The sequence below is a fragment of the Hordeum vulgare genome, chromosome 6H, assembly GCF_904849725.1.
Source record: "Hordeum vulgare subsp. vulgare chromosome 6H, MorexV3_pseudomolecules_assembly, whole genome shotgun sequence".
Taxonomy (NCBI): Eukaryota; Viridiplantae; Streptophyta; class Magnoliopsida; order Poales; family Poaceae; genus Hordeum; species Hordeum vulgare.
This window is the reverse complement of record NC_058523.1, coordinates 557539008-557550073: the sequence shown is the minus strand read 5'-3', so window position 1 is coordinate 557550073 and position 11066 is coordinate 557539008. Positions and strand designations below refer to the sequence as shown.

General features: G+C 46.0%; 1 protein-coding gene across 1 annotated transcript; it reads right to left on the bottom strand.

Annotated features, from left to right (window-relative positions):
• Positions 1 to 450: 450 nt before the first annotated feature.
• On the bottom strand, positions 451 to 3238 carry LOC123401632. The gene is made up of 4 exons (XM_045095468.1): positions 2706 to 3238; positions 1654 to 2544; positions 1394 to 1546; positions 451 to 1227 (listed from the first exon to the last, which is right to left on the bottom strand). Exons 1-4 carry the CDS (start codon positions 2796 to 2798, stop codon positions 856 to 858), a joined length of 1509 nt encoding a protein of 502 aa, XP_044951403.1. The 5' UTR covers positions 2799 to 3238; the 3' UTR covers positions 451 to 855.
• Positions 3239 to 11066: the final 7828 nt, after the last annotated feature.

Genomic DNA, 11066 nt, shown 5'->3' with positions numbered 1-11066 from the left:
TTCCTAAGCTGCGGAAAAACTCAAACCTGAACTTCCCAAAACCCTCGCCAACTTTAGTCACCATCAGGTAGTGTGAATCGCCCCCATCTAGCTGGCCATCAGTTTTCAGTTCCGCGTGCAGTTAAATATTTGACACAAACATAAGGGAACAACTACCAGCTAGTGACAGCATATTATTCATACCGAAATTGAAGACGGAAAAATTAACAGAAAAATAAGGAAAAAGGTTTTTTTTTACGGGGCGCTAAAAAAACATTGCAAGTCTCAACGTATAAGAAACTCAAAACCCTCCCCAACTTTAGTCACTATTCTGTTTCATAATACCACGACAGAATGTTCCAACACTCCCTGGTCGTAGGCTTTAGCAGGGGCAAAACTGAACATACATAATAAAACAATCACATGCCTCTAGCCTTCAAGATAATAATCGGCTAGCACAACACAACTATAGGCAAGAAAGGATGAATCATAAATTACCAGCAACCCCCTTTAAAAAATACACCACCATAGTTACTGCTCTAAATGACAACAAATGCTAGTAGGAGTGAACTTAACTTACATTACAAAATACACCATATTCGCTGCTCTAAGTAATAACAAATGCTAGTACGGTACAAGATAATCAGTTAACACAGCACAATTGGGTAGAGACTTCAGACAAGGGGAGCATACTAACAACAAACTTGATAATGCAGTGACCTCGACTCTGCCAACCACATTGCCTATCCCTTAAGGGGAGCATAAACACCAAACAAACTCGATTATTGCTGCAACCTCAGATCATCAACCTAGCAAGTTGATCCCTTAAGGCGAGCATGCCAACAACAAGCTTGATCCCTCCAGCACCTCGGCACTTCAGCCTGGGAAGTGTATCCCAACCATCCAGCAATTGCCCTTGTAGATTTTGTTCCTCACCGACATCTTCTGCTTGTATGTCCGCGGATATTTGGAACTACTTGGAACCATGAAATTGCGCGTCTTACACAATACCCTGTTATGCAGGTATATGCCTTCGAGATCAACTGCAGCTTCCATCACACTTCTAATAAATTCAAAGAACTTGCATTCTGCTTGAAACCCATAAATCCTTAGCACTGTTAGATTGTGGTGCTTGAAATCAGATGCAAGTCCTTCCCACTCTGCGCCTTTGTCCTTCTTCTCCTCGCTAAATGCATGCTTCTTCCTCTCTTCCTCGTCTCTTATCATTTCGCGTACGTTATCCCACACCTGCATTCCATTGGGCAAAAACTAAAGCATCAAAAGATGTTCTTACAAGGAACAAACTTGGGCGGTCACTCGAGCATTTAAACTGTCCGCAGCATATTTGAAACCGGACAGCATCACCTTTTGCAACTTTAACAAGAGCTTTGACGATTAGCTACAAATAGTTTACCTGTATGCACAGCTCCTTAAGGAAGGGTGCGCCTTGGAGAATGAACAAGGTCCAAGCCAGATCACATTCTTCAGAAATGTGATCCAAAGTAACGACCTTCAGTGAATGAAACACCTGCCGCAATTGTTTTGGACCTTCTGGTTTAACCCAAATCTGCATAGATGAAGACAAACGCAATATGTTCAGCACACTTAAGATTTGAACATCTTGACAACATGAACAAGGAAAATTAGCATGACCAAGAGGTTATCCTCGCAAACCTTTTCGCTTCTAAAATTGAGATGCAGATCACTTATGGTTGCTTTGCCAAGGATCTCACTTAACTTGAGCATCTTGTGGTACGAAAGACCAATATTAGAGATGCTCACACTCTCAAGCAGTGGGGCATGACCAACGCAAAACGGATCCTCCTGTGAGAGCCAGCCTTTAAAAGTCAGCAGTGCAAGCTTTGGGAGCCATTTCAGATCAACACCACCCTCAAATCTGCAGTTGATAATCTCAAGTTGGCTGAGTTGAGGGTGTTCCACTTGTAGAGAAGACGAGATCTCCACGTCACAGTTGAACAAGTGGAGGAACTCCAGCCTCTTACATATACCAAATATTTCTGGGAAATCTGGTTGAGCCAGCGTCAAATGCTCCAGCTTGAGGCGTGTGAGACCACCAAATGCGACCGGGCAAGCATCAACAAATGACCTGAGCTGCCTCCCATAAGCAACCAAATCATCATAGGTGCAGCCTTTCCTACCATCCTTGTCCGTCAAAATCGTGAACTCGGACGAACCAACCTTTTGTGTTGCCATAGTGTTGGCCACGGTCTGTCCAATGGAGATGGCATCATCTCCCAAGAATAATTGCACAGATAGGAGGTCAATGGTGTATTGACTTGGGGGCCTGTTTTCTAGCATCCTCCTAGTTATTTCGAGGGTGGTGGAATTGGCACGAACAACATCGTCACTCGTTGCGTTGGACCTGTCTTTTCCCAGCTTAAAGGAACCAACTACGATGTCGATTTTTGAGAGCATAGCAGGGATCTGCCTCCACCTTTTGGACAGGAAGCTGGTTCTTGCGATGTCGACAATTCCAAGCCGGTCAACGATGTTGAGCAAAATGTCATTGGGCAAGTTGCTCAACCGATCAACTTGACTGCCCTTCTGCATTTACGATGGAAAACAAATCAGAGTTGATTTCTAACGACTGGTCTCGAAGTTGGGTCTTTTATCCAGCCAAAAAGAAAAAGATGCAAATTTGACGCAGAATTTGCACCATGATTCACTGTTTTTATCTGAGGAGAACAAGAGGAGAGTGAACTCACCCCCATGGCTCCCGCGTAGATCCGAGAAGAATTGGTTGCCGTGAATTTGGCAGCTGAAGGCTCACGAGTTGCCGCGAGAAGAATTGGTCTCATCGGACGATTGGAGGGTACCGCGGTATCCGGCCGGCCAGATATATATATAGCTGCTGGGGTTCCGCCACCAATGGAAATTCGGAGACCGAATTCGAAAGAGGGCCTGATTCTGATTGTGATCCGGAAAGGACTGCTTTGATTCCGGATTGACACTAAAAAAGGGAGTCGCTTCGATTGCGGACTGCGGCTCGGAGTGGAGCCGCTTGATTGCTGGCTGCAGCTCGGAATGGAGCTGCTCCTGCTGCTTCGATTGGGGTCTGCAGCTCCCCCTTATTTGGTCACCTCTTCTCAAGCACCACTCGATCCTCATTCGAGGCCTCCGACAGCAACAGCGACGGCGTGAGGTGGGAGCTCGGCACACGGCAGGCGGCGGCGGCGCATAACCGACTCCCGACCCCCTTTCCTGTCTAGTCTAGTGGAACCCTAGGTGGGGCAGAGTGGTTGGATCTCCAGAACATACAGTATGTGGCCTGGGACGGAGGATGGTGGCACGGATGGTCCAAGGCCAAGCATACCTGGCCAAACGGGCCGGCCCGGCACGGCCCGTTCTATTCGTGCCGGGCACGACACGGCCCGGGTGGGCACGAGTAATAAGCGTGCCGTGCCGGCCCGCGTGCCGGCGTCCCAGGCTCAAGCACGGCACGGCAAGTATACGGGCCGGCCCGAGGCACGGTGGCCCGAGGCACGGATGGAGGCACGCGCGGCATGTTTTGGTTTTTTTTTTTTTTTACAGATTTGAAAAAAAATCTAAAAAAATAAAAAATATATATAATATTTGACACAGTCTTATATGGGATAAATCTAGAGTTTTATTAGAGCCTGCCTCATTAAAACCTTCCATCCCAAAGAAGTAAAAGAGTACAAGTCATTCTCTAGAAAGTAGAAATAGAAAAAGAAGAAAAGATAAAGAAAGGAAAAAAAATACAAATACTAAATTACAATATTACATGACATGCTATCATCAAACTTGCCCTGCATTGCTTGCACCTGCCTTCTCGTGTGCCGCTACGTGCCTCTTCAGGTGGCCGGATCCTAAATTTTCCGCGACGACCATCTTCTTACCGCATTGTTTGCACTTTGCATAAATCTTGGGGATACCATCCTCGTCTATAGCTCTTTCTTCATCGTAGAATGTAGGATTCCAAATTAAGAGCCGACGCCTTGCCATGTTTGTGTGTGTAGAATCTAGAATGAGATGGAGTTAGAAATGAGAAATTTGGCATCCCTTTTTATAGCCAAAAAATAGGGACTATTGCACCTGCACCTGGAGCCGCCACGTTGGCCGCGTCCGCATTCGCCTTCTCGTGTGCCGCTACGTGCCTCTTCAGGTGGCCGGATCCCGAATTTTCCGCAACGACCATCTTCTTACCGCATTGTTTGCACTTTGCATAAATCTTGGGGATACCATCCTCATCTATAGTTCTTGCTTACCGTACCGTCAGTGTTGAACTTGAAATGAGTTTGCAATGCCGAGCTCGACGCGCTCGATGCATCCGCCTTCTTGTGGGAAGTCAAATGCCTCCTCACGTGTTTGGTTCCTCCCTTGGCATATGCGGTTAGCTCCTTCTGGCACCTCTTGCACCGTGCCGCCACCTTCCACACACCGTTCACCATGGATATTTCTTCATCGAAAAATTCCCACACGTCGGAGGTTCTACGACGAGTTCTTCTCACACCCATGCTGGTGGAGGAACCCGTCCCACTACTAGAATTGCCTTGACCATCGGCTTGGTAATCGGGAAGGGCCTCGAGAGAGGGATGATCGGTATAGGGTGGTTGCATGGGTGGTTGCATGGGTGGTGGAGGCATGTGCGGTGGAGGCATGGCAATATCAAAGTCATCAAGACCAAAATCGGCTATTGTGAAGTTGGTATTGTCTTGCAAATTGTCTTGGCTGTCCATGTTTGAGTGTGTGAAATATATGAGCTTGGCAGTCCTATTTATAGAGGAAAAATTCAATTTTTGGTCTAATTTGACCCTCCAACGGTCATATATTCGAAAATATGAGTTATGTATAAAAAACACTCCTAACCCATCCCTAATCCCTCCTAACCCTGTTGGGGAACGTCGCATGGAAAACAAAAAATTTCCTACGCGCACGAAGACCTATCATGGTGATGTCCATCTACGAGAGGGGATGAGTGATCTACGTACCCTTGTAGATCGTACAGCAGAAGCGTTAGAGAACGCGGTTGATGTAGTGGAACGTCCTCACGTCCCTCGATCCGCCCCGCGAACAATCCCGCGATCAGTCCCACGATCTAGTACCGAACGGACGGCACCTCCGTGTTCAGCACACGTACAGCTCGACGATGATCTCGGCCTTCTTGATCCAGCAAGAGAGACGGAGAGGTAGAAGAGTTCTCCGGCAGCGTGACGACGCTCCGGAGGTTGGTGATGACCTTGTCTCAGCAGGGCTCCGCCCGAGCTCCGCAGAAACGCGATCTAGAGGAAAAACCGTGGAGGTATGTGGTCGGGCTGCCGTGGAAAAGTCATCTCAAATCAGCCCTAAAACCTCCGTATATATAGGTGGGAGGGAGGGGACCTTGCCTTGGGGCTCAAGGAGCCCCAAGGGGGTCGGCCGAGTCCAAGGGGGAGGACTCTCCCCCCCCCCCCCCAAACCGAGTTGGACTAGGTTTGGTGGGAGGGAGTCCCCCTTCCTTCCCACCTCCTCCTTTTTTTTCGTTCTCTCTTGATTTTCTTCTCCTTGGCGCATAGGGCACTTGTGGGCTGTCCCACCAGCCCACTAAGGGCTGGTGTGTCTCCCCAAAGGCCTATGGGCTTCCCCGGGGTGGGTTCCCCCCCCCCCCCCCGGTGAACTCCCGGAACCCATTCGTCATTCCCGGTACATTCCCGGTAACTCCGAAAACCTTCCGGTAATCAAATGAGGTCATCCTATATATCAATCTTCGTTTCCGGACCATTCCGGAAACCCTCGTGACGTCCGTGATCTCATCCGGGACTCCGAACAACATTCGGTAACCAACCATATAACTCAAATACGCATAAAACAACGTCGAACCTTAAGCGTGCAGACCCTGCGGGTTCGAGAACTATGTAGACATGACCCGAGAGACTCCTCGGTCAATATCCAATAGCGGGACCTGGATGCCCATATTGGATCCTACATATTCTACGAAGATCTTATCGTTTGAACCTCAGTGCCAAGGATTCGTATAATCCCGTATGTCATTCCCTTTGTCCTTCGGTATGTTACTTGCCCGAGATTCGATCGTCAGTATCCGCATACCTATTTTAATCTCGTTTACCGACAAGTCTCTTTACTCGTTCCGTAATACAAGATCCCGCAACTTACACTAAGTTACATTGCTTGCAAGGCTTGTGTGTGATGTTGTATTACCGAGTGGGCCCCGAGATACCTCTCCGTCACACGGAGTGACAAATCCCAGTCTTGATCCATACTAACTCAACTAACACCTTCGGAGATACCTGTAGAGCACCTTTATAGTCACCCAGTTACGTTGCGACGTTTGATACACACAAAGCATTCCTCCGGTGTCAGTGAGTTATATGATCTCATGGTCATAGGAACAAATACTTGACACGCAGAAAACAGTAGCAACAAAATGACACGATCAACATGCTATGTCTATTAGTTTGGGTCTAGTCCATCACGTGATTCTCCTAATGACGTGATCCAGTTATCAAGCAACAACACCTTGTTCATAATCAGAAGACACTGACTATCATTGATCAACTGGCTAGCCAACTAGAGGCATGCTAGGGACGGTGTTTTGTCTATGTATCCACACATGTAAATGAGTCTTCATTCAATACAATTATAGTATGGATAATAAACTATTATCTTGATACAGGAATTATAATAATAACTATGTTTATTATTGCCTCTAAGGCATAATTCCAACAGTCTCCCACTTGCACTAGAGTCAATAATCTAGCCCTCACATCACCATGTGAATTACATTGTAATAAATCTAACACCCATACAGTTCTGGTGTCGATCATGTTTTGGCCGTGGAAGAGGTTTAGTCAGCGGGTCTGCTACATTCAGATCCGTGTGCACTTTGCATATATTTACGTCCTCTTCCTCGACGTAGTCGCGGATGAGGTTGAAGCGTCGTTTGATGTGTCTGGTCTTCTTGTGAAACCGTGGTTCCTTTGCTAAGGCAATGACACCAGTGTTGTCACAGAACAAGGTTATTGGATTCAGTGCGCTTGGCACCACTCCAAGATCCGTCATGAACTGCTTCATCCAGACACCCTCCTTGGCCGCCTCCGAGGCAGCCATGTACTCCGCTTCACATGTAGAATCTGCTACGACGCTTTGCTTGGAACTGCACCAGCTTACTGCACCCCCATTAAGAATAAATACGCATCCGGTTTGCGACTTAGAGTCGTACGGATCTGTGTCAAAGCTTGCATCGACGTAACCTTTTACGGCGAGCTCTTCGTCACCTCCATATACGAGAAACATCTCCTTAGTCCTTTTCAGGTACTTCAGGATATTCTTGACCGCTGTCGAGTGATCCACTCCTGGATTACTCTGGAACCTACTTGCCATACTTATGGCCAGGCTAACATCCGGTCCAGTGCACAGCATCGCATACATGATAGAACCTATGGATGAAGCATAGGGGACGGAGCGCATATGCTCTCTATCTTCATCAGTTGCTGGGCACTGAGTCTTACTCAATCTCGTACCTTGTAAAACTGGCAAGAACCCTTTCTTGGACTGTTCCATTTTGAACCTCTTCAAAACTTTATCAAGGTATGTGCTTTGTGAAAGTCCTATCACGCGTTTTGATCTATCCCTATAGATCTTAATGCCTAGAATGTAAGCAGCTTCTCCTAGGTCCTTCATAGAGAAACTTTTATTCAAGTAACCTTTTATGCTCTCCAAAAGCTCTACGTTGTTTTCAATCAGTAATATGTCATCCACATATAATATTAGAAACGCCACAGAGCTCCCACTCACTTTCTTGTAAATACAAGATTCTCCAACCACTTGTATAAACCCAAATGCTTTGATCACCTCATCAAAGCGTTTGTTCCAACTCCGAGATGCTTGCACCAGTCCATAAATGGATCGCTGGAGCTTGCACACTTTGTTAGCATTCTTAGGATCGACAAAACCTTCGGGTTGCATCATATACAACTCTTCCTTAAGGAAACCGTTAAGGAATGCCGTTTTGACATCCACGTGCCATATTTCATAATCGAAAAATGCAGCTATTGCTAACATGATTATGACGGACTTAAGCATCGCTACGGGTGAGAAAGTCTCATCGTAGTCAGCTCCTGGAACTTGTGAAAAACCCTTTGCCACAAGTCGAGCTTTATAAACGGTCACATTGCCGTCAGCGTCCGTCTTCTTCTTAAAGATCCATTTGTTCTGAATAGCCTTGCGGCCCTCAGGTAGTATCTCCAAAGTCCATACTTTGTTCTCATACATGGATCCTATCTCGGACTTCATGGCTTCTAGCCATTTGTTGGAATCTGGGCCCACCATTGCTTCTTCATAATTTGCAGGTTCATTGTTGTCTAACAACATGATTGATAAGACGGGATTACCGTACCACTCTGGAGCACCACGTGATCTCGTCGACCTGCGTGGTTCAACAGAAACTTGAACTGGAGTTTCATGATCATCATCATTAACTTCCTCCTCAACCGGCGTCGCAACGACAGAGGTTTCCCCTTGCCCTGCGCCACCATCCAGAGGGATGAGAGGTTCGACAACCTCGTCAAGTTCTATCTTCCTCCCACTCAATTCTCTCGAGAGAAACTCCTTCTCGAGAAAAGCTCCGTTCTTAGCAACAAACACTTTGCCCTCGGATTTGAGATAGAAGGTGTACCCAACTGTCTCTTTTGGGTAACCTATGAAGACGCACTTTTCCGCTTTGGGTTCCAGCTTTTCAGGCTAAAGCTTTTTGACATAAGCATCACATCCCCAAACTTTAAGAAACGACAACTTCGGCTTTTTGCCATACCACAGTTCGTATGGTGTCGTCTCAACGGATTTTGATGGTGCCCTATTTAAAGTGAATGCAGTTGTTTCTAATGCATAACCCCAAAATGACAACGGCAAATCAGTAAGAGACATCATAGATCGCACCATCTCTAACAAAGTATGATTACGACGTTCGGACACACCATTACGCTGTGGTGTTCCAGGCGGTGTTAACTGTGAAACAGTTCCACATTTTCTTAAATGATCACCAAACTCGAAACTCAGATATTCACCCCCACGATCAGACCGTAGGAACTTGATCTTCTTGTTACGATGATTTTCCACTTCACTCTGAAATTGCTTGAACTTTTCAAATGTTTCAGACTTGTGCTTCATCAAGTAGACATAACCATACCTACTCAAATCGTCAGTGAAGGTGAGAAAATAACGATATCCGCCGCGTGCCTCCACGCTCATTGGACCACACACATCGGTATGTATGATTTCCAACAAGTCACTTTCACGCTCCATTGTTCCGGAGAACGGAGTCTTAGTCATCTTGCCCATGAGGCATGGTTCGCACGTGTCAAGTGAATCAAAGTCAAGTGACTCCAAAAGTCCATCAGCATGGAGTTTCTTCATGCGTTTTACACCAATATGACCCAAGCGGCAGTGCCATATAAATATGGCGCTATCATTGTTTACTCTAACTCTTTTGGTCTCAATGCTATGTATATGCGTATCGTTATCAAGATTCAATATGAACAATCCTCTCACATTCGGTGCATGACCATAAAAGATGTTACTCATAGAAATAGAACAACCATTATTCTCTGACTTAAAAGAGTAACCGTCTCGCAATAAACAAGATCCAGATATAATGTTCATGCTCAACGTAGGCACTAAATAACAATGATTTAAGTTCATCACTAATCCTGATGGTAACTGAAGTGAAACTGTGCCGACGGCGATTGCATCAACCTTGGAACCATTTCCTACGCGCATCATCACTTCATCTTTCGCCAGCCTTCGTCTATTCCGCAGTTCCTGTTTCGAGTTGCAAATATGAGCAGGCACTACTACGAGAGCCGGTTAAGTACACATCAATAACATGTATATCAAATATACCTGATTTTTCTTTTGCCGCCTTCTTATCTGCCAAATACTTGGGGCAATTGCGCTTCGAGTGACCCATACCCTTGCAATAGTAACACTCCGTTTCAGGCTTAGGTCCAGCTTTGGGTTTCTTCGTCGGATTGGCAACAGGCTTGCCGCTCTTCTTCGAATTACCCTTCTTGCCTTTGCCGTTTCTCTTGAAACTAGTGGTCTGATTCACCATCAACACTTGATGCTCTTTACGGAGTTCAGACTCTGCGACTTTTAGCATCGCAAACAATTCGCCGGGAGACCTGTTCATCCCTTGCATGTTGTAGTTCAACACAAAGCCTTTATAGCTTGGCGGCAGTGATTGAAGGATTCTGTCAGTGATAGCCTCTTGCGGGAGTTCAATCCCCAGCTCAGCTAGACGGTTTGAGTACCCAGACATTTTGAGCACATGTTCACTGACAGACGAGTTTTCCTCCATCTTGCAAGCATAGAATTTATCGGAGGTCTCATACCTCTCGATCCGGGCGTTCTTCTGAAAGATAAACTTCAACTCCTGGAACATCTCAAATGCTCCATGACGCTCAAAGCGACGTTGAAGTCCCGGTTCTAAGCCATACAAGACTGCACATTGAACTATTGAGTAGTCCTCCTTACGTGCTAACAAAGCGTTCTTAACATCCTGATCAGCCGTAGCGGGTGGTTCATCTCCTAGCGCAGCATTAAGGACATAATCCTTCTTCCCAGCTTGTAAGATTAGCTTAAGATTACGAGCCTAGTCTACAAAGTTGCTTCCATCATCTTTCAATTTAGCTTTCTCTAGGAACGTATTAAAATTCAGGATGACTGTGGCGTGAGCCATGATCTACAACACAAATATATTCAAAGTGGACTTTAGACTATGTTCAAGATAATTAGAGTTTAACTTAATAAAATTATATGCTAAACTCCCACTCAAAAAGTACATCTCTCTAGTCATTTGAGTGGTTCATGATCCACTTACACTATCCCAAGTCCGATCATCACGTGAGTTGAGTATAGTTTCAGTGGTAAGCATCCCTATGCTAATCATATCATCTATATGATTCATGATCGACCTTTCGGTCTCATGTGTTCCGAGGCCATGTCTGCACATGCTAGGCTCGTCAAGCTTAACCCGAGTGTTCCACGTGCGCAACTGTTTTGCACCCGTTGTATGTGAACGTTGAGTCTATCACACCCGATCATCACGT

What these genes read in the sequence shown, in the direction of transcription:
- LOC123401632 (XM_045095468.1), bottom strand. Translation starts at nt 2,798, where the DNA reads ATGAGACCAATTCTTCTCGCGGCAACTCGTGAGCCTTCAGCTGCCAAA. An exon ending in TCAATTTTAGAAGCGAAAAG is followed by an intron (nt 1,547 to 1,653) that starts GTTTGCGAGGAT and finishes TCATCTATGCAG; the next exon opens with ATTTGGGTTAAACCAGAAGG. An exon ending in TTAAGGAGCTGTGCATACAG is followed by an intron (nt 1,228 to 1,393) that starts GTAAACTATTTG and finishes AATGGAATGCAG; the next exon opens with GTGTGGGATAACGTACGCGA.